At 40.5% G+C, this 22,545-nt stretch overlaps 1 protein-coding gene across 2 annotated transcripts in view; it reads left to right on the top strand.

Annotated features, from left to right (window-relative positions):
• OCA2 (OCA2 melanosomal transmembrane protein) overlaps nucleotides 1-22,545 on the top strand; it is a 299,659-nt gene that overhangs the window by 102,275 nt on the left and 174,839 nt on the right. For both annotated transcript variants that reach the window (XM_082395480.1, XM_082395481.1), the window contains 5 exons: nucleotides 2,592-2,663; nucleotides 3,902-3,967; nucleotides 6,578-6,634; nucleotides 13,595-13,719; nucleotides 16,492-16,630. In XM_082395480.1, coding sequence (XP_082251606.1) covers nucleotides 2,592-2,663; nucleotides 3,902-3,967; nucleotides 6,578-6,634; nucleotides 13,595-13,719; nucleotides 16,492-16,630 — 459 coding nt within the window. The remainder of the gene's footprint in view (nucleotides 1-2,591; nucleotides 2,664-3,901; nucleotides 3,968-6,577; nucleotides 6,635-13,594; nucleotides 13,720-16,491; nucleotides 16,631-22,545) is intronic.

Genomic DNA, 22,545 nt, shown 5'->3' with positions numbered 1-22,545 from the left:
ATGTCCATTGGTCTGTTTTGCGGTGTCTGTGAGCTGAGTATGACTTTAGGTAGCCTGTCTGCTAATGGATGAGGTTTTGTTCCTGTCTTGCTAGTTGTTTGGTGTGAGGTGGTCAGCACTGCAGCTTGCTGGCTGTTGGGTGTAGCTGGGTCTTAGTGTTGAGATGGAGACCTCTGAGAGAGATCTCACCAATAAATATTCCATGGGACCAGGAGTTCTCTGGTGGTCCAACATCCTAGACTTGGCTCTCCCACCTTGGAGGCTCTGGCCTGACCGCCGGCCAGAGCACCAATACACTGCAAGCCACACAGTGCACAAGAAAAATAAGAAGTAAAAACAAAACAAAAACAAAATAAAAAAGATCCCCAAAAAACGAACAGATGAGACCCCAAAACAAATGGTAAAAGCAAAACTAAACAGACAAAAATCACACAAAGAAACATATACACACACACTCACAAAAAGAAAAAGAAAGAAAAAAAGAGAAAAGAAAGAAGAGAGCAACCAAACCAGTAAACAATTTCAAAAATGAAAACAAACACTAAAAACTAAACTAACACAAACATAAAACCAGAAACAAATCAAATGCAGAAAGCAAATTTTAAAAAGGCAATGAAAGCATAAAACAAACACACAAAAAGTATCAAAAAAATGTAAAGACAAAGAAAGATGAAAGCAAAAGGAAAAAATACAAAACAACAAACTAGTAAAGTAAAAATAGAAAAATTAAAATATAGTTAAAAATAAAATGAAAGCAAAGCAAAGGAAAAAAAAAACAAACCCAAGGAAAAAACGCAATATAATGAAAAAGTACAGTAGAATTAGGAAATAAATAAATAAATAATATGTTAAAAATAAAAGCATAAAAAGAAAAGAAAAAGTAAAGAAAAAGATAAAATTAAAGAATAATAATAATAATATAAAGAAAAACAGAACCAGAAAAAGAATAACAAAAGTAGTGATATTTTCCTGTGGTCTTAGATGTCAGTGTCCTTGCCTCCACAGTGAGCCACAGCCAATCCCTGCCTGTCCAGGAAGTCCTCCAATACTCCTAGGTAGGTCTCTAGACCTGCTGTGGGCACTGTGGGGCCAGCTCAGACTCTGATCTGGCCCCGTGTGTACTTGCCCCCAAAGTCCACAGTTTCCCCCAAAGTCTTCAGCCTCAGTTGTGGGAACTCTCGTTGTCTATTCAGGTATTCCACAGTTGCAGGGTTTACCCAGCTGATTGCAGGGATTTAATCCACTGCTCCTGCAGCTGCACAGGGATATTTGTCTTTCTCTTCTTTTGTCACACTGCCCCTGGGTTCAGCTTTGGTTTTGGCCCCAACTCTGCGTCTGGGCTTCCCTCATGCATCTGTTCCCCACCCAGGCAAAAGGGGGCAAAAGCAGCAGCTGATTAGGGCTCCCTTGCTCACTCAGGTTGGGGCTGAGGGAGGGATACAGCAGTCATAATTGGGATGTGCAGGGAGTGCCTGTGGGCCGCAGAGGCTGGCATGAAGTTGCAAGAGCCCGAGGCACACCGTGTGTTCTTCCAGGGAAGTTGGAAGGCAGTGGCTGGCTACAGAGGCTGCCGGGAAGGTGTGGGAAGAGACCTGCCTTGCACACAGGACCCTTAGTGGCAGTGACGGCAGCCTCTGGGGTCCAGGGTAACAGCTGCAGCTCAGGATGCACCATTTTACATTTGCACCAGCAATGTTTGAGGCTTTCAAATTCTCTTCATCCTTGCCTTTCTTTATATTTTGCCTTAGAAATTCCATGCCCACTTGAATTATAATTAAATAGAAAAAGTATTTTCGTGGTTCAGTGGTAATACTGAAGTTTCAATTAGATTAAGCATTTTACAACAGTCTCAGTAACTGGGCAGAATTGATTTATATTGTGGAACTAATTCTCCAGTTGCCTATGGATTATATGGTAAAAAATTAATGATAATTTACTGCAGGCTTCCTTATAAAACATACTTTATCGAGCTTCTACTTCAGGGTCATCTAATTATGCAGGAAATCTTTCTTTAGAAAGCAGACTGGTGATGGTTGTGTGTGTCTCTAGGGCATCCAGACTCTGAAACAAAGAAACCCATGATTTATTTATTGTCCTAATAGATATGGTATAAAATGGCCAATCTTCACAAATACTTATACTGATATAGGCTTCTGTGTGTTTTATTTATTTAAAAACATATTTATTTATTTATTTTTGGCTGCATTGGGTCTTGGCTGCAGCACGTGGGATCTTTCATTTTAGTTCATGGGCTCTTTATTGTGGCATGTGGGCTTCTTTCTAGTTGTGGTGCACAGGCTTCTCTCTAGTTGTGGTGTGCAGGCTCCAGAGTGCGTAAGCTCAGTAGTTGTGGTGTGCGGGCTCCAGAGTGCGTGAGCTCTGTAGTTGCAACACATGGGCTCTCTAGTTGTGGTGTGTGGGCTTAGTTTTCCTGTGGCATGTGGGATCTTAATTCCCCAACCAGGGATCGAACCCATGTCCCTTGCATTGGAAGGTGGATTCTTAACCACTGGACCGCCAGGGAAATCCCCTTCTGTGTGTTTTAAAGTCCTGTGGATTAGAATGCAGTAATTTTCTATGTTTCTTTCCAGATTGTTCACAGAACACTGGCAGCCATGTTGGGTTCCCTTGCGGCATTAGCAGCGCTGGCTGTGATTGGTGATGTAAGTGTAACATTTTGAGTCGAAGGCTTAGCACTCAATAGAATGTCATATTCAAAGACAGCCCAAGAATTAGGCATTAGCTGGTGATTTTAATTTTTTTAATATACTCTTTCACATTTCCCATTAGTGGCATGAACTTCACAGCATCAATGAGTAATTAACATTTGACTTTACCACACACATCCCAGTCGTGTTATTCTCCACCCTAGCTGAGGAAACGTTTGACTCATGGTGGTCAAGCATTTGCCCAGGTCATGCAGCTGAGTTATGTTAGAGCTGGCCCTATGTACTGTCAGCCCATGGAAACTAGAGGAGGCCATCCTGGCTGGAACAGAAAGGTGGGAGACAGTGAGGTCGGGGTTCTGTCCTGCAGACATCAGGAGGTCCTTGGATGTGCAAGTCTGGGGGGGAATAGCACCCCCTCAGGGTCTGAGCATGGTCCATCCTGCAGGGACATTGGAATGAATGTAGGGAAGCAAGAGAGGCCAAGTGCCCACTAGAGATGGAGGCCTGTGGAGCCTCCATCTTGAGGAGTAGTGCTGGAACTGACCAAGGTGGCAACATACAGAACTTGGGATTGAAAGCAACTCTGTAGAATTCCAGGGATTGTTCTGAAAAGTGCTACTAAAGGCCAGTCAGTCAACCAAAGAATAATAACTGGCGCTATGTGGGGCTATGTTCAGTTAGTTATTTATTGTTTTTTATTTTCTTTTTCTTGGCTAGAGTTGGTATAAACAAACACTAACTCTAAGGGTAAAATGTCCCAGAATCCTAAAACTTACACATAAACCACTGTTATTTTTATTAATTGTTAAGGAGTAGTGTAGTAGTAGTTATTTAATTCTAGAAATCATTGACTTGGCACATGGCTTGTGCTGCAGGAACCTCCCTGGACCACTGTGCAGTCCTTTTCCAACAACCAGGCTCTCCAAGTGCCCTCACTTCCCAGTCTGGGTTCCCAGTTCCCCATGATCCTACCTTCCCTTAAGGACATGGACGGGGCTTAAGAAATCTGCTTTTTTCTTTTATCGTCAAGTGCGTAGCTTTGACGTTATTATGCTTTGGATCACGAGTGTTTTTCAGTGATGATATAATCTGATTTCAAAGGCAAGCAGATGGTGTGACTTTCGACTCTGGTCCAATGAGTGGGTTTTCTGTAAAGGGCGGCACATATTTACAGTTTATCACCAGGCGGATGATGCCCAGGACTAATTGGCAAATTTGTGCTTTGATTGCAGAGACCCAGCCTGACCCACGTGGTGGAGTGGATTGATTTCGAGACTCTGGCCCTGCTGTTTGGCATGGTAATGACAGTCCTCCCGGTGGGACAGGGCCCCAAGCTTGCTGTAACCTTGGACCTTCTCTTTTGCCACTGCTGACTCTTAAAGACACTGTGCTGCTTGACAATTAGGGCTTGATTGAGAAGTGTTTGTGCAGGTCTAGCTGATTTCTTCTGAGGAGGCATGGAGTGATTGGTGCTCTGAGTAGTTAGCTGTAAAATTTCAGCCTAAGGCCTGTCTGACAGTGAAATAACCTTGCCATTTAGAAAATTTAGAAATTTTAAAAAGTTACTGTCCTTAAAATATAAAATGGAATATCCTAAACAGATGAACCATTTAAGTTTTTCAGTGATTGGAAAAGTACCTTTAATTATATGGATAAAGAAAGAAATGAAGAAATTGTCCCTAAGTAATAGTTTGTATATTTGCTGTTAAACAGACATTTTCAAGTGGCCCCTCTACTGTGTGCTATGAAGAGTGTCACCAAATGAACTTGTAGGAAGGGAACTTTAAGACACACTAGTGGGCTCGTGTGGTACATGAGTCATAAACAAACTTAACTGGAATAAGTGGAATTTGACAGAGGTCTGGACAGCAGTGGGAACGGCTATTGCCCTCTTGAACAGACCCGCAGCAGCTGAGTGATTTGAGGGGGGTGTTCCCTCTCAGGGCTAGAAGACTCACCCTGTGTAAAGCAGGTCACCACATGCCCTCACCTCCTTGCTAATATTCTTTCTGCCCTAGCACCATGGAGGGCCCTGCTGCTCTAGGCTTTGCTGTGACCCAAAGTGGCTGCCTACTCTGTGGGTGGAGTGGGAGGCAGGTCAGTGCTCTGAACTCAGGCTTCATAGAGGAACGAATGTATTGGGTCCTGAAGTGTATAGGGTTTGCGCCTATGGAAGGAAGAAGGAAGGCATACCAGATGGCTTATAAAATAGGTTTTTTTAAAAACTTAAATGATTGGTATATTAGTTTGCTGGGGCTGCCATAATAAAGTACCACAGACTGGGTAGCTTAAACAACAGAACTGTATTTCCTCATAGTTCTGGAGGCTGGAAGTCTGAGATCAAGGTGTTCACAGGGTTGGTTTCCTCTGAGGCTTCTCTCCTTGACTTGTAGATGATCATCTTCTCCCTGTGTCCTCACATGATTGTCCCTCTGGGCATATCTGTGTCCTCATCTCTTCTTCTTTTAAGGTCACCAGTCATACTGGGTTAGGGCTTCACTTTAATTACCTTCTTAATATAGTTACATTTGGAGCTACTGGGGGTGGTTAGGATTTTAAAAATGAGTGGTTTAATTTTTTTTCTCAAATGGAATCGGTAGAACTTTGCGGGGTGCAGAGACAGTCTATATAACTAGGACCCTGCCTTTTCCACCCTGTTGTGTGCCAGTCAACCACCCATGTGGCCACTTACCCAGTCCCTGAGTTCCAGCATCTCTTGGGTGGTTCTGGCAGCCGACGTGTGGAACAGCTTCACCATGACAGTGGAAGACCACACAGGACCTACCCATCCACGTTCATGTGAAGCTTCCATTGGTGTGTGAAGCTCCACATTCTATAAATGGCCTCACAGTGGCCATTTGGGTTAGGATGAATATTGTTGGTCATGCTAGACAAGGTAGATATTTGTACGGAGTCTAACTTAATTTTTGGACATTTTTTGTTTTGCACTGTTTATTTGAAAGACAGTATTGGGCCCACTCTTTTCTAAGTACTTTAGTTTACATAATGCTATTGAATTTTCACAACAACCTTACAAGGAACAGACATTCAGAGATGAGGTGAGAAAACCAAAGTACAGAGAATTAAATAAATTTTTTGCTCAAAGTTAAATTAATCCTAAGTGGCAGAATTGATATTTGAACCTGCATCTTCTCACTCCAAGTTCAGCACGTGGTATGTCACCATCTAAGGAGGTAGAATAGAGAATCTTCCAGAAAGTTCAGGCTGGTTGAAATGTCTGGTTGATTAGACTTAGAATAAATGGGACATTACTTTTTGTTACTATCTAGGATGGTTATTCTCACCAACTCAGTGTCATCAGTAGAAAAACGCAAGTGAGTAGGCCTTCTGGGTTCATATAGAACCCAGAGAATAATCATTTCAATGTAACTACTCTTATTTGCTTGTCTTGATCAAATTGGTGACAAAAATCTGTTAAATTATTTTAGGAAACAAAATTTAAGCCAGTTTAAAAGTCTTAAAACATTGAATTGTTGCTTGTGTGGACACTTAGGTGCAGAAGGCCACATTCTGTCCCATTTCCTTCCCTGTTTCTAGCTTTGTGACTGTGAGCGAGTCACCTTCCATCTCTGCCTGCCAGTTTCCTGGTCTATAAGACAGAGAGTAATTATAACACAGTGTTCACTGTCAAGATCAGATGGAATGGTAATGTACCTTGGGCACATATCCCTGGACAAATATAGAGATGCAAACCCACTAGCAAGGGGCTTGATTCAGGGAGTTAGTAAGTGAACCACACTCAGCAAGAGAGTGAGAAGCTTGATGAGGTGGTAGCTTTCATGAAGAGGCCAGAGATCAGATTTGAAAGTGATCACTCTGGTGTCATTTCAGGATGGTGCTGAATGCTGAAGCATTCTCCTTGTCTCCTTTTTCTCTTTTCCCCACAGATGATCTTAGTAGCCATATTTTCAGAGACTGGATTTTTTGATTATTGTGCTGTAAAGGTAAGTTTGATGTGGCATTTAATAGTTATGTATTAATTAATTGACATATTTATTTTTCCACCATTACATATTTAGTGAATAAAACTACCACTTAAAGCAAATATTTTAAAATTCTGTCCTCCTTTTCAAAATTACTGCTGCAAAGCTGGATATAGTTGCTGTGCTAAGTTAGGTGGCTCTGAGCAACACTTTCAGCTTCTCAACAAATAACCAAAGAAGAGGATCAAGGAGAAGAGTACGTGAGTTGAGTGTATGACAGGGTTCAAATTGGCAGGTTGAGAGCTATGCACCAAAACTGTTTTGCACTTCAGAGTATCCAAATATTTTAAGTCATCAGCTTCTGATTACTCCACTTTTTGGTGAAATAATTTCAATGATTACTTTCTAAACATTGAGCATATAAACATTCCTTTTTTTTTTTTACTGTAATTAATTAATTAATTAAAAAAAATCTGTTGGAGTATAATTGCTTTACATTGTTGTGTTAGTTTCTGCTGTATAACGAAGTGAATCAGCTATACGTATACATATATCCCCATATACTCTGAGGAACCCACCAGCAATTTCTGACTGGCAGAATTTGTACTGGTCCTGGCTGAAAACCCAGCCCGCACCCAGCAGCCATACCGCAGATAAGCCCAAGCCCACGCTACTCAGATCTCCCAGCTGGATATTGGATATAGCTTTTGATGGTTTAGGGCCTCTTTCACTTGACCCCAGCCGTGTGGGTGACAGGGTCTTGGTGCTCCGGCCTGGTGTCAGGCCTGAGCGTCTGAGGTGGGAGTGCCGAGTTCAGGACATTGGACCACCAGAGACCTCCCAGCCACATGTAATATCAAATGGCGAGAGCTCTTCCGGAACTCTCCATCTCAATGTGAAGACTCAGCTCCACCAACAGCCAGCAAGCTCCAGTGCTGGACACCCCATGCCAAACAACTAGCAAGACAGGAACACACCCCCACACATTAGCAGAGAGGCTGCCTAAAATCATACTAAGTTCACAGACACCCCAAAACAGACCACCAGAAGCAGCCGTGTCCACCAGAGAGACAAGATCCACCCCACCCACCAAAACACGAGCACCAGTCCCCTCCACCAGGAAGCCTACACAAGTCACTGAACCAGCTTCACCAACTGGAGGCAGACACTAAAAACAACAGGAACTACGAACCTGCAGCCTGCAAAATGGAGACCCCAAACACACTAAGTTAAACAAAATGAGAAGACAGAGAAATATGCAGCAGATGAAGGAGCAAGGTAAAAACCCACCAGACCAAACAAATGAAGAGGAAATAGGCAATCTACCTGAAAAAGAATTCAGAGTAATGATAGTAAAGATGATCCAAAATATCAGAAATAGAATGGAGAAAATACAAGAAACGTTTAACAAGGACCTAGAAGAACTAAAGAGCAAACAAACATTGATGAACAACACAAAAAATGATATTACAAATTCTCTAGAAGGAATCAATTGCAGAATAACTGAGGCAGAAGAATGAATAAGTGACCTGGAAGATAAAATAGTGGAACTAACTACCACAGAGCAGAATAAAGAAAAAAGAAAGAAAATTGAGGACAGTCTCAGAGACTTCTGGGATAACATTAAACCCACCAGCATTCAAATTATAGGGGTCTCAGAAGCAGAAGAGAAAAAGAAAGGGTCTGAGAAAATATTTGAGAGATTATAGTTGAAAACTTCCTTACCATGGGAAAGGAAATAGTCAATCAAGTCCAGGAAGATCAGAGAGTCCCATACAGGATCAGTCCAAGGAGCAACATGCCAAGACACATATTAATCAAACTATCAAAAATTAAATACAAAGAAAAAATAAGCAGCAAGGGAAAAGAAACACATAACATACAAGGGACTCCCCATAAGGTCAACAGCTGATCTTTCAGCAGAAACTGCAAGCCAGAAGGGAGTGGCAGGACATATTTGAAGTGATGAAAGGCAAAAACCTACAAGTGACATTACTCTACCCAGCAAGGATCTCATTCAGATTCGATGGAGAAATGAAAACCTTTACAGACAAGCAAAAGTAAAGAGAACTCAGCACCACCAAACCAGCTTTAAAACAAATGCTAAAGGAACTTCTCTAGGCAGGAAAAACAAGAGAAGGAAAAGACCTACAATAACAACCCTAAAACAATTAAGAATATGGTAATAGGAACATACATATCGATAATTACCTTAAATGTAAATGGATTAAATGTTCCAACCAAAAGAGACAGACTGGCTGAATGGATATAAAAACAAGACCCATATATATGCTGTCTACAAGAGACCCACTTCAGACCTAGGGACACATACAGACTGAAAGTGAGGGGATGGAAAAACATATTCCATGCAAATGCAAATCAAAAGGAAGCTGGAGTAGCAATACTTATATCAGACAAAATAGACTTTAAAATAAAGACTATTACAAGAGACAAAGAAGGACACTATATAATGATCAAGGGATCGATTCAAGAAGAAGATATAACAATTGTAAATATTTATGCACCCAACATAGGAGCACCTCAATACATAAGGCAAATACTAACAGCCATAAAAGGGGAAATTGACAGTAACACAATCATAGTAGGGGACTTTAACACCCCACTTTCACCAATGGGCAGATCATCCAAAATGAAAATAAATAAGGAAACACAAGCTTTAAATGATACATTAAACAATGGACTTAATTGATATTTATAGGACATTCCAACCAAAAACAACAGAATACACATTTTTCTCAAGTGCTCATGGAATATTCTACAGGATAGATCATATCTTGGGTCACAAATCAAGCCTTGGTAAATTTAAGAAAATTGAAATTCTCTCAAGTGTCTTTTCAGACCAGAATGCTATGAGACTAGATACTAATTACAAAAAAAAAGCTGTAAAAAATACAAACATATGCAGGCTAAACAATACACTACTAAATAACAAATAGATCACTGAAGAAATCAAAGAGGAAATCAAAAAATACCTGGAAATAGAGGAAATGAAAACACGACGACCCAAAACCTATGTGATGCTGCAAAAGCAGTTCTAAGAGGGAAGTTTATAGCAATACAATCCTACCTCAAGAAAAAAAAAGCATCTCAAAACACAACTTCACCTTACACCTAGAGCAATTAGAGGAAGAAGAACAAAAAAACCCAAAGTTAGTAGAAGGAAAGAAATCATAAAGATCCGATCAGAAATAAATGAAAAAGAAATGAAAGAAACAATAGCAAAGATCAGTATAACTAAAAGCTGGTTCTTTGAGAAGATAAACAAAATTGATAAACCATTAGCCAGACTCATCAAGAAAAAAAGGGAGAAGACTCAAATCAATAGAATTAGAAATGAAAAAGGAGAAGTAACAACTGACACTGCAGAAATACAAAGGATCATGAGAGATTACTACAAGCAACTCTATGCCAATAAAATGGACAAACTGGAAGAAATGGACAAATTCTTAGAAATGCACAACCTGTCGAGACTGAACCAGGAAGAAATAGAAAATATGAACAGACCAATCACAAGCAATGAATTTGAAACTGTGATTAAAAATTTTCCAACAAACAAAAGCCCAGGACCAGATGGCTTCACAGGCGAATTCTATGAAACATTTAGAGAAGAGCTAACACCCATCCTTCTCACACTCTTCCAAAATATAACAGAGGGAGGAACACTCCCAAACTCATTATGTGAGGCCACCAGCACACTGATACCAAAACCAGACAAAGATGTCACAAAGAAAGAAAACCACAGGCCAATATCACTGATTAACATAGATGCAAAAATCCTCAACAAAATACTAGCAAACAGAAACAAACAGCACATTAAAAGGATCATACACCATGATCAAGTGGGGTTTATCCCAGGAATGCAAGGATTCTTCAATATATGCAAATCAATCAATGTGATAAATGATATTAACAAATTGAATGAGAAAAACCATATGATCATCTCAATAGATGCAGAAAAAGCTTTTGACAAAATTCAACACCCATTTATGATAAAATCCCTCCAGAAAGTAGGTATAGAGGAAACCCACCTCAACATGATAAAAGCCATATATGACAAACCCAGAGCCAACATCGTTCTCAATGGCGAAAACTGAAACTGTCCTCTAAGATCAGGAAAAAGGCAAGGTCGCCCACTCTCAACACTACTATTCAACATAGTTTTGGAAGTTTTAGCCACAGTAATCAGAGAAATTGGAAAAGAAGAAGTAAAACTGTCACTGTTTGCAGTTGACATAATACTATACATAGAGAATCCTAAAGATTGCTACCAGAAAACTACTAGAGCTAATCAATGAATTTGGTAAAGTAGCAGTATAAAAAATTAATGCACAGAAATCTCTTGCATTCCTATGCACTAATGATGAAAAACCTGAAAGAAATTAAGGAAACACTCCCATTTGCCATTACAACAGAAAAATAAAATACCTAGGAATAAACCTACCTAAGGAGACAAAAGACCTGTATGCAGAAAACTATAAGACACTGATGAAAGAAATTAAAGATGATACAAACAGATGGAGAGATATACCATGTTCTTGGATTGGAAGAATCAATACTGGGAAAATGACTATACTACCCAAAGCAATCTATAGATTCAATGCATCCCTATCAAACTACTAATGACATTTTTCACAGAACTAGAACAAAAATTTCAGAATATGTATGGAAACACAAAATACCCCGAATTGCCAAAGCAATATTGAGAAAGAAAAACGGAACTGGAGGAATCAGGCTCCCAGACTTCAGACTATTCTACAAAGCTACAGTAATCAAGACAGTATGGTACTGGCACAAAACCAGAAATATAGATCAATGGAACAGGATAGAAAGCCCAGAGGTAAACCCACACACATATAGTCACCGTATCTTTGATAAAGGAGGCAAGAATATACAATGGAGAAAAGACAGCCTCTTCAAAAAGTGGTGCTGGGCAAACTGAACAGCTACATGTAAGAGAATGAAATTAGAACACTTCCTAACACCATACACAAAAATAAACTCAAAATGGATTAAAGACCTAAATATAAGGCCAGACACTATAAAACTCTTAGAGGAAAACAGAGGCAGAACACTCTATGACATAAATCACAGCAAGATCCTTTTGGACCCACCTCCTAGAGAAAGGTAAATAAAAACAAAAATAAATAAATGGGATATAATGAAACAAAAGCTTTTGCACAGCAAAGGAATTATAAACAAGATGAAAAGACAACCCTTAGAATGGGAGAAAATATTTGCAAATGAAGCAACTGACAAAGGATTAATCTCCAAAATATACAAGCAGCTCATGCAGCTCAATATCCAAAAAATAAACAACACAATCTAAAAATGGGCAGAAGACCTAAATAGATATTTCTGCAGTGAAGATATACAGATTGCCAACAAACACATGAAAGGATGCTCAACATCACTAATCATTAGAGACATGCAAATCAAAACTACAATGAGTTATCACCTGACACTTGTCAGAATGGCCATTTTCAAAATATCTACAAACAATAAATGCTGGAGAGGGTGTGGAGAAAAGGGAACCCTCTTGCACTGTTGGTGGGAATGTAAATTCATACAGCCACTATGGAGAACAGTATGGAGGTTCCTTAAAAAACTAAAAATAAAACTACCATATGACCCCTCAATCCCACTACTGGGCATATACCCTGAGAAAACCATAATTCAAAAAGTGTCATGGACCACAATGTTCATTGTAGCACTATTTACAATAGCCAGGACATGGAAGCAATCTAAGTGTCCATTGACAGATGAATGGATAAAGAAGATGTGTCACATATATACAATGGAATATTACTCAACCATAAAGAGAAATGAAATTGAGTTATTTGTAGTGAGGTGGATGGACCTAGAATCTGTCATACAGAGTGAAGTAAGTCAGAAAGAGAAAAACAAATACTGTATGCTAACACATATATATGTAATCTAAAAAAAAATCTTTCTGAAGAACCTAGGGGTAGGACAGGAATAAAGATGCAGACGTAGAGAATGGACTTGAGAACACAGGTCAGGGAAGGGTAAGCTGGGATGAAGTGAGAGAGTAGCATTAACATATATACACTACCAAATGTAAAATAGATAGCTAGGGGGAAGAAACTACATAGCACAGGGAGATCAGCTTGGTGCTTTGTGACCACCTAGAGAGATGGGATAGGGAGTGTGGTAGGGAGATACAAGAGGGAGTGGATATGGGGATATATGTATACATATAGTTGATTCACTTCATTATACAGCAGAAACTAACACAACTTTTTAAAACAATTATACTCCAATAAAGATGTTAAAAAAAACGAAAACAAAAACCAAAAACGAACAAACAAAGAATTTGTATTGGTCCTATTACTCGGGGTTGGCAGGAAGACATCTTGTCGTGCTCTGCTAACGAAAGACTAGTGCTGGGCTTGATATTTTTTAATTTGGAACTGAAAAGTTCTTTTAAAAAATTATTTACTTCACAAAGCCCTTTCCGAATCTTGAATGATAGAACAATTCTGTGATTTTTGCCGTCTTTGTGCACCATCTTGCACCTCCCAGGTACTATCTGGCCTCTTCCTCCCAATACCTTGGTACTGAAAGTAACCCCTAGATCCCCAAAGATCAGCAGACTCTAGGATCAGGTGGATCTCAAAGTCACAGCCCAAGCTGTCCAACCAAGAGGAGTGTGTAAAAGACTAGGGGATACAGGGGTGACAGGCCGTCACCTTGTGACAGATTGACCACCACAGGGCACCGAGAAGGAGAATCTGAGGGAACGAACATAGGCCAGGGTGGATTTAGAACGTCTAGGTCTAGCCATTACTGCCTCATCTCAGCAGATTTAGGAGTTTGTGGGTCTAAGTTTTAATCCTCCCTGCAATGTTTATTTAGACCCTTAGTTCTAGAGACCCTAATGAAATGTTGCATCTGTTCTTTGACCCTGCTGATCCTGGCTTGTTCTTTATTGTGCTGCAGGCATACCAACTGTCCCGGGGAAGAGTGTGGGCCATGATCATCATGCTGTGTCTCATTGTCGCCGTCCTTTCTGCCTTCCTGGACAACGTCACCACAGCGCTCCTCTTCACTCCCGTGACCATAAGGTAGGCAGAGTGGCACCGTGTGGGCATCAGGCCAGGCTCACGGCAACGCATGCTGGCTGCTGACCTTGCCCTCCACCCGTGTGCTTGGGTCTGGCCTGCACACCCACTGGGACTGTGGCTCTGTGTGCATGGCTGTGACAGTGGCAGTGGTGGTTGCAGAAACGCTGCAGGAGTCAGCACACATGGGCCTTTGTGTCCTGTGGGACAGACCATCAGGGGCCAGGAGTTCTGGCCCATGGGCTCCGTGGGGCGCTCAGCCAGAGAGTGGGAGGTGGGGCTGCTGTCCTGCTCTGGCAGGCTCCTCGTGGGAGGATTGGACCTGGCAAGGCCTTGCAAGGTAACTTTGGGAAAGAGAAATTCAGTTTGATTCTATTTTGCTCCTTTTAATTCCACCCACTTCCTTTGTTTGACGTTCACCGAGCACCACAGGCTGATCACCTGGAGCCTCCTGGGGCTTGGGCTTCAGCCTGTCATTGTGCAGCCCCTTCCAAGGTCATGGACGTACACTTGTATCTAGACTTTATGTTCTTTATTTTAAAGATGGTTCCCAGCATACCATGGTCTTCCCCTGCTTAGACCCATCATGTGCTGGTGCTGGCTGGTCCTGGGGAGACTGAGGGGACACAGGTATGGCTGGTGGTTTCTGGGAAGCTAGGTAGTGAGGACCTTTAGACAAGTCACTTCAGCTGCACTGATCTGGGTTGTACCATCAAAGAGATTAACCCAAACTAGTGTTCTGAGGATTCTGCCAGATAAGAGATTCTGCTGCACTTGAGGCATGAGACACAGCAAGTTCAATGTCACCAGCGAGGGGCTACTTCCAGAGCTCAGGACTAATTCTGGGCAATGCCTTTGTTGTTGGAAGAGCAGTGACCCTCAGAGCAGGAGTGAGTTGGAGTGTGGGGTCGGGAGAGGAGAATGAAGGGTAGAGAGGAGCAGAGAGCGGGCAGCACCCCACGGATTGGCCTGCAGTGTCACAAGTCAGCCTGCTGCTCAGGCTTCTGCGAGCTTGACTATATTGTCATGGCCCACGTGCAAATATAGATTTGAGGGGAGGGACGCTGGACTCAGCGTTCCTGCACAGGGAGCATAGCACCTTCCAGTACCCAGGGTTCTTCTGAGGGTAAATGGGGGATGGAGGGTGTTGTAAACTGTAGCACATGCTAAAACCAACCCTGCCCCTAGGACACCTCAGGGGGCAAGAGGCAGTTCACACCCACTCCACTTCAACCAGGGCAACTCTGCTGCTATCACTAGTTTGAAAATCATCTCATAATGTGCCAGATCCCAGCATGTCACTGCACTCTCTGATGATGGCACCCACGTTCTCAGCATCCCTGTATAACCTGGGCAGCTGAGGGTTGTCTCAGCCTTGCTGGGATTTGTTTATATCCTCAGTGTTCTAGGAACTGGCTTTGTAATTTTATGTGAGAATAGCAATTCCATTTATTAATTTAAAAATTACATCTTTCAAGATCGAAATGTTGGTGTGCTCAGATTCACTGTTTATACTACCATATTCTTCATGACTCTATAAACTTAATCACATTTCTTCTGCTTTTGTCTGGATTGAGTAGCGCTAGTCTTTACAGTTAAACAGCCAGATCTGGCGTTGTTGATTAGCACACACTAATCCTTTTCTTGCTAGAAGCAGAGCCGGGACCTCCTAAGCTGACAGCTCCTGCTGCTGATTGGGGTCTGATCCTCTTTTTTGGATTTATCCCTGTCCCTGGTCCCTGGACACCGCTCCCTTCTCAGCTTCCACATGGTTCTGTAGGCCAGTCCCCCTCAGAAGAGCTGCTGGCTGTGCTCTGAGCTGGGAGGTGGTAGAAAGGACCCTTGAGGGACTTCCTAGACTCCGCACTTCCACTGCAGGGGGCATGGGTTCAATCCCTGGTCAAGGAACTAAGATCCCGCATGCCGCGGAGTGGCCAAAAAAAAAAAAAGAAAGGACCTTTGATTGCAGCAGGGACCCCCCTCACCACCAACTTCCAGACCCAGGCCTGGCTTTTTTAAGGAAGTGGGCAATGTGATGGGCAGGTGGAGGAAGAAATACCATGAGGTATTTCCTAATCTTTCTTTAGAGCAGCCTTTTCTCAACTGTGTGCTCAGTGGACCCACTTGTGGAGCTCTAAACGCTGCTGCCCAGGTCCAGGCCCAGGGATTGATCTGTCGTGAGCTGGGCAGCGAGACTGTCAAGATTCCCAGACAAATCTAGTGTGTAGCCAAGGTGGAGAACCACTGCTGTAGAGTGTGTGCCCCTTGTTAATATTAAGCTTAGGGCCTCAGCATTTGAAAAGTGTAATGTGGGTAAGGAGCTATGTTGGCAGGCTTGGTGTGAGCCACTGGGTGGCGGTGCTTTCTGCTCTAGCCTCACCCTACTCAGAGGGGTCTGGTGGCAAAAACGCATTCATCCGTGCCAGAGTCTGGCCTGCACAGGGTCCTGCACCCTGAGTGCTTCCTCTAGACCTGTGGGAGCGAGACAGGAGTATATTTTCACATGGATGGTTCAGATGGGTTGTATGTTAACTTTCAGAGAAATCTAATGCTGAGAGTCAACTTTATCCAGTAGCTCTGTAGCATTGTTGTCCTTTTTTACCCCTCAGCATTGCCCTTCTCACAGGTGTGTGAGTGTGCGCATGCATGTGCACGAGCACGTGCATACACATGCCTCCCTTGTACAAGCAAATGCTTTAAAAAAATTTAAATCTTACATGGGCCATTCACAATGTGAATAGTGGGACTGTTTTCATTTTCCTCCATTCATGACAGATTGTGTGAGGTGCTCAATCTTGATCCAAGACAAGTCCTGATTGCAGAAGTGATCTTCACAAACATTGGAGGAGCTGCCACTGCCATTGGAGACCCTCCAAATGTCATTATTGTTTCCAACGAGGAGTTGAGGAAGATGGTATGTATCAGTATAACAGGGTTGCTTCCAATAAATATAAGTGTGCAGCTTACCTGCACACTTAATAAAATTTTACCCTGAATGGATGTCACTTCTTCATATGAAGTGCTCTTGGTCATCTTGAGAGTGGGAAGTTAGGTGACTGATCCTCTAATTTACAGTTAAGTGGTCTGAATTGATTTCACTTTTTTTTTTAACATCTTGATTGGACTATAATTACTTTACAATGGTGTGTTAGTTTCTGCTGTATAACAAAGTGAATCAGCTATACGTACACATATATCCTCATATCTCCTCCCTCTTGCATCTCCCTCCCAACCTCCCTATCCCACCCCTCTAGGTGGACACAAAGCACCGAGCTGATCTCCCTGTGCTATGCAGTTGCTTCCCACTAGCTATCTATTTTACTTTTGGTAGTTTATATATGTCAATGCCACTCCCTCACTTTGTCCCAGCTTATCCTTCCACATCCCCATGTCCTCAAGTCCATTCTCTACGTCTGCATCTTTATTCCTGTCCTGCCCCTAGGTTCTTCAGAACCAGTTTTTTTTTTTTAGATTCCATATATATGTGTTAGCATACGGTATTTGTTTTTCTCTTCATGACTTACTTCACTCCATATGACAGATTTTAGGTCCATCCACCTCACTACAAATAACTCAATTTCATTTCTTTTTATGGCTGGGTAATATTCCATTGTATATATGTGCCGCATCTTCTTTATCCATTCATCTGTTGATGGACACTTAGGTTGCTTCAATGTCCTGACTATTGTAAATAGAGCTGTAGTCAACATTGTGGTACATGACACTTTTTGAATTATGGTTTTCTCAAGGCATATGCTCAGTAGTGGGATTTGTGGGTCATATGGTAGTTCTATTTTTAGTTTTTTAAGGAACCTCCATGCTGTTCTCCATAGTGGCTATATCAATTTACATTCCCACCAACAGTGCAAGAGGGTTCCCTTTTCTCCACACCCTCTCCAGCATTAATTGTTTGTAGATTTTTTGATGATGGCCATTCTGACCAGTGTCAGGTGATAACTCATTGTAGTTTTGATTTGCATTTCTCTAATGATTAGTGATGTTGAGCATCCTTTCACAAGTTTGTTGGCAATCTGTATATCTTCATTGCAGAAATGTCTATTTAGGTCTTCTTCCCAGTTTTGGATTGGGTTAATTGTTCTTTTGATATTGAGCTGCATGGGATACTTGTATATTTTGGAGATTAATCCTTTGTCAGTTGCTTCATTTGCAAATATTTTCTCCCATTCTGAGGGTTGCCTTTTCACTTGTTTATGGTTTCCTTTGCTGTGCAAAAGCTTTTAAGTTTCATTACCATACTGTCTTAATTACTGTAGCTTTGTAGTATAGTCAGAAGTCAGGGAGCCTGATTCCTCCAGCTCTGTTTTTCTTACTCAAGATTGTTTTGGCTATTCATGGTCTTTTGTGTTTCCATACAGATTCTGAAATTTTTTGTGCTAGGTCTGTGAATAATGCCATTGGTAGTTTGATAGGGATTGCATTGGATCTGGAGATTGCTTTGGGTAGTATAGTCATTTTCACAATGTTGATTCTTCCAATCGAAGAACATGGTGTATCTCTCCATCTGTTTGTATCATCTTTAATTTCTTTCATCAGTGTCTTATAGTTTTCTGCATACAGGTCTTTTGTCTCCTTAGGTAGGTATTTTTATAGGTATTTTATTCTTTTCGTTGCAATGGTAAATGGGAGTGTTTCCTTAATTTCTCATTCAGATTTTTCATCATTAGTGTATAGGAATGCAAGAGATTTCTGAGCATTAATTTTTTATACTGATACTTTACCAAATTCAATGATTAGCTCTAGAAATTTTCTGGTAGCATCTTTAGGATTCTCTATGTATAGTATCATGTCATCTGCAAAGAGTGGCAGTTTTACTTCTTCTTCTCTGACTTGGATTCCTTTTATTTCTTTTTCTTCTCTGATTGCTGTGGCTAAAACTTCCAAAACTATGTTGAATAATAGTGGTGAGAGTGGGCAAACATGTCTTCTTCCTGATCTTAGTGGAAATGGTTTCAGTTTTCCATCACTGAGAATGATGTTGGCTGTGGGTTTGTCATACATGGACTTTATTATGATGATACAAGTTCCCTCTATGCCTACTTTCTGGAGGGTTTTTTATCATAAATGGGTGTTGAATTTTGTCAAAAGCTCTTTTTGCATCTACTGAGATGATCATATTGTTTTTCTCCTTCAATTTGTTAATATGGTTTATCACATGGATTGATTTGCGTGTATTGAAGAATCCTTGCATTCCTGAGATAAACCCCACTTGATCATGGAGTATGATCCTTTTTATGTGCTGTTGGATTCTGTTTACTAGTATTTTGTTGAGGATTTTTGCTTCTATATTCATCAGTGATATTGGCCTGTAGTTTTCTTTTCTTGTGGTATCTTTGTCTGGTTTTGGTATCAGAGTGATGGTTGCCTCGTAGAATGGGTTTGGGAGTGTTCCACCCTCTGCTATATTTTGGAAGTGTTTGAGAAGGATAGTTGTTAACTCTTCTCTAAATGTTTGATAGAATTAGCCTGGGAAGCCATCTGGTCCTGGGCTTTTGTTTGTTGGAAGATTTTAAATCACAGTTTCAATTTCACTGCTTGTGACTGGTCTGTTTATATTTTCTATTTCTTCCTGGATCCGTCTCAGAAGGTTGTGCTTTTCTAAGAATTTGTCCATTTCTTCCAGGTTGTCCATTTTATTACCATATAGTTACTTGTAGTAATCTCTCATGATCCTTTGTATTTCTGCAGTGTCAGCTGTTACTTCTCCTTTTTCATTTCTAATTCTGCTGATTTGAGTCTTCCTTTTTTTCTTGATGAGTCTGGCTACGGATTTATCAATTTTGTTTATCTTTGCAAAGAACCAGCTTTCAGGTTTATTTATCTTTGCTATCCTTTCCTTCATTTCTTTTTCATGTATTTCTGATCTGATCTTTATGATTTCTTTCCTTCTGCTAACTTTGGGGTTCCTTTGTTCTTCTTTCTCTAATTGCTTTAGGTGTAAAGTTAGGTTGCTTATTTGAGATTATTTTGTTTCTTGAGGTAGGTTTGTATTGCTATAAACTTCCCTCTTAGAACTGCTTTTGCTGCATCCCATAGGTTTTGGGTCATCATATTTTCCTTGTCAATTGTTTCTAGGTATTTTCTGATTTCCTCTTTGATTTCTTCAGTGATCTATTTGTTATTTAGTAGTGTATTGTATAGCCTGCATGTGTTTGTATTTTTTACAGTTTTTTTTTTCTGTAATTGATATCTAGTCTCATAGCATTGTGGTCAGAAAAGATGCTTGATATGATTTCAATTTTCTTAAATTTACCAAGGCTTCATTTGTGACCCAAGATATGATCTCTCCTGGAGAATGTTCCATGAGCACTTGAGAAGAAAGTGTATTTTGTTGTTTTTGGATGGAATGTCCTATAAATATCAATTAAGTCCATCTTGTTTAATGTGTCATTTAAAGCTTGTGTTTCCTTATATATTTTCATTTTGGATGATCTGTCCATTGGTGAAAGTGAGGTGTTAAATCCCTTATTATTATTGTGTTACTGTCGATTTCCCCTTTTATGGCTGCTAGCATTTACCTTATGTACTGAGGTGCTCCTATGTTGGGTGTATAAATATTTACAATTTTTATATCTTCTTCTTGGATTGATCCCTTGATCATTATGGAGTTTTCTTCTTTATCTCTTGTAATAGTCTTTATTTTAAAGTCTATTTTGTCTGATATGAGAATGGCTACTCCAGCTTTCTTCTGATTTTCTTTTGCATGGAATATCTTTTTCCATCCCTTCACTTTCAGTCTGTATGTGTCCCTAGGTCTGAAGTGGGTCTCTTGTAGACAGCATATATATGGGTCTTGTTTTTATATCCATTCAGCCAGTGTATGTCTTTTGGTTGGAACATTTAATCCATTTACATTTAAGGTAATTATCGACATGTATGTTCCTATTACCATTTTCTTAATTCTTTTGGGTTTGTTATTGTAGGTCCTTTCCTTCTCTTGTGTTTCCTGCCTAGAGAAGTTCCTTTAACATTTGTTGTAAAGCTGGTTTGGTGGTGCTGAATTCTCTTAGCTTTTGCTTGTCTATAAAGTTTTTAATTTCTCTGTCAAATCTGAATGAGATCCTTGCTGGGTAGAGTAATGTTGGTTGTAGGTTTTTCCCTTTCATCTCTTTAAATATATCTTGACATTCCCTCCTGGCTTGCAGAATTTCTGCTGAGAAATCAGCTGTTAACCTTATGGGGATTCCCTTGTATGTTATTTCTTGCTTTTCCCTTGCTGCTTTTAATATTTTTTTCTTCGTATTTAATTTTTGATAGTTTTATTAATATGTGTCTTGCCATGTTTCTCCTTGGATTTATCCTGTATTGGATGCTTTGCATTTCATGGACTTTTGAGTATTTCCTTTCCCATAGTAGGGAAGTTTTCAACTGTGATCTCTTCAAATATTTTCTCAGGTCCTTTCTTTTTCTCTTCTTCTTCTGGGACCCCTCTAATTCGAATGTTGGTGCATTTAATGTTGTCCCAGAGCTCTCTTTGACTGTCCTCAATTTTTTTCCATTCTTTTTTCTTTATTCTGCTCTGCAGTAGTTATTTCCACTATTTTATCTCCCAGGTCACTTATCCTTTCTTCTGCCTCAGTTATTCTGCTATTGATTCCTTCTAGAGAATTTTTAATATCATTTTTTGTGTTGATCCTCATTATTTTTTTGCTCTTTAGTTCTTCTATGTCCTTGTTAACTGTTTCTTGTATTTTCTCCATTCTATTTCCAAAATTTTGGATTGTCTTTACTATCCTTACTCTGAATTCTTTTTCAGGTACATTGCCTATTTCATCTTCATTTGTTTGGTCAGGCCTGTTTTTACCTTGCTCCTTCATCTGCTGTGTATTTCTTTGTCTTCTCATTTTGCTTAACTTACTGTGTTTGGGGTCTCCTTTTTGCAGGTTGCAAGTTCGTAGTTCCTGTTGTTTTTGGTGTCTGCCTCCAGGGTGTAAGGATGGTTCAGTGGGTTGTGTAGGCTTCCTGGTTGAGGGGACTGGTGCTTGTGTTCAGGTGGATGAACCTGGATCTTGTCTTCCTGGTGGTGTGTTTTGGGGTGTCTGTGAGCTTATGATTTTAGGCAGCCTCTGCTAATGGGTGGGGTGGTGTTCCTGTCTCGCTAGTTGTTTGGCATGGGGTGTCCAGCACTGTAGCTTGCTGGTCATTGAGTGGAGCTGGGTCTTAGCATTGAAATGGAGATCTCTGGGAGAGCTCTTACCATTTGATATTACATGGGGCTGGGAGGTCTCTGGTGGACCAATGTCCTGACCGTAGCTCTCTCCCCTCAGAGGCTCAGGCCTGACACCCGGCCGGAGCACCAAGACCCTGTCAGCCAGATGGCTCAGAAGAAAAGGGAGAAAAAAAAAGAAAGGAAAAAAAGTTATTAAAATATAGAAAAATTATTAAAAATAAAAACGTAATTAGAGAAAAGAAAGAAAGAAAGAAGAGAGCAATGAAACCAATAAACAAATCCACCAATGATTACAAGCTTTAAAAACTATACTACAGAAATAAAAAACAAAAGCGGACAGACAGAAGGCTAGGATAAATAGTAAAAGCAAAGCTATACAGATAAAATCACACAAGGAAACATGCACATACAGACTCACCGAAAGAGAAAAAGGGGTAAAAAAAAAATATATATATATAAAAGGAAGAGAGCAACAAAATCAATAAACAAATCTACCAATGATAATAAGCTCTAAATACTAAACTAAGGTAAACATAAAACCAGAAACAAATTATATGCAGAAAGCAAACCCCAAGTCTACATTTGCTCCCAAAGTCCATTGCCTCAATTTTGGGATGATTTGTTGTCTATTCAGGTATTCC

The sequence above is a fragment of the Balaenoptera borealis genome (assembly GCF_965194805.1).
Source record: "Balaenoptera borealis genome assembly, chromosome: 6".
In the NCBI taxonomy this organism is placed as follows: domain Eukaryota; kingdom Metazoa; phylum Chordata; class Mammalia; order Artiodactyla; family Balaenopteridae; genus Balaenoptera; species Balaenoptera borealis.
The sequence above is the reverse complement of the archived record's forward strand: the minus strand, read 5'-3'. Positions and strand labels throughout refer to the sequence as shown.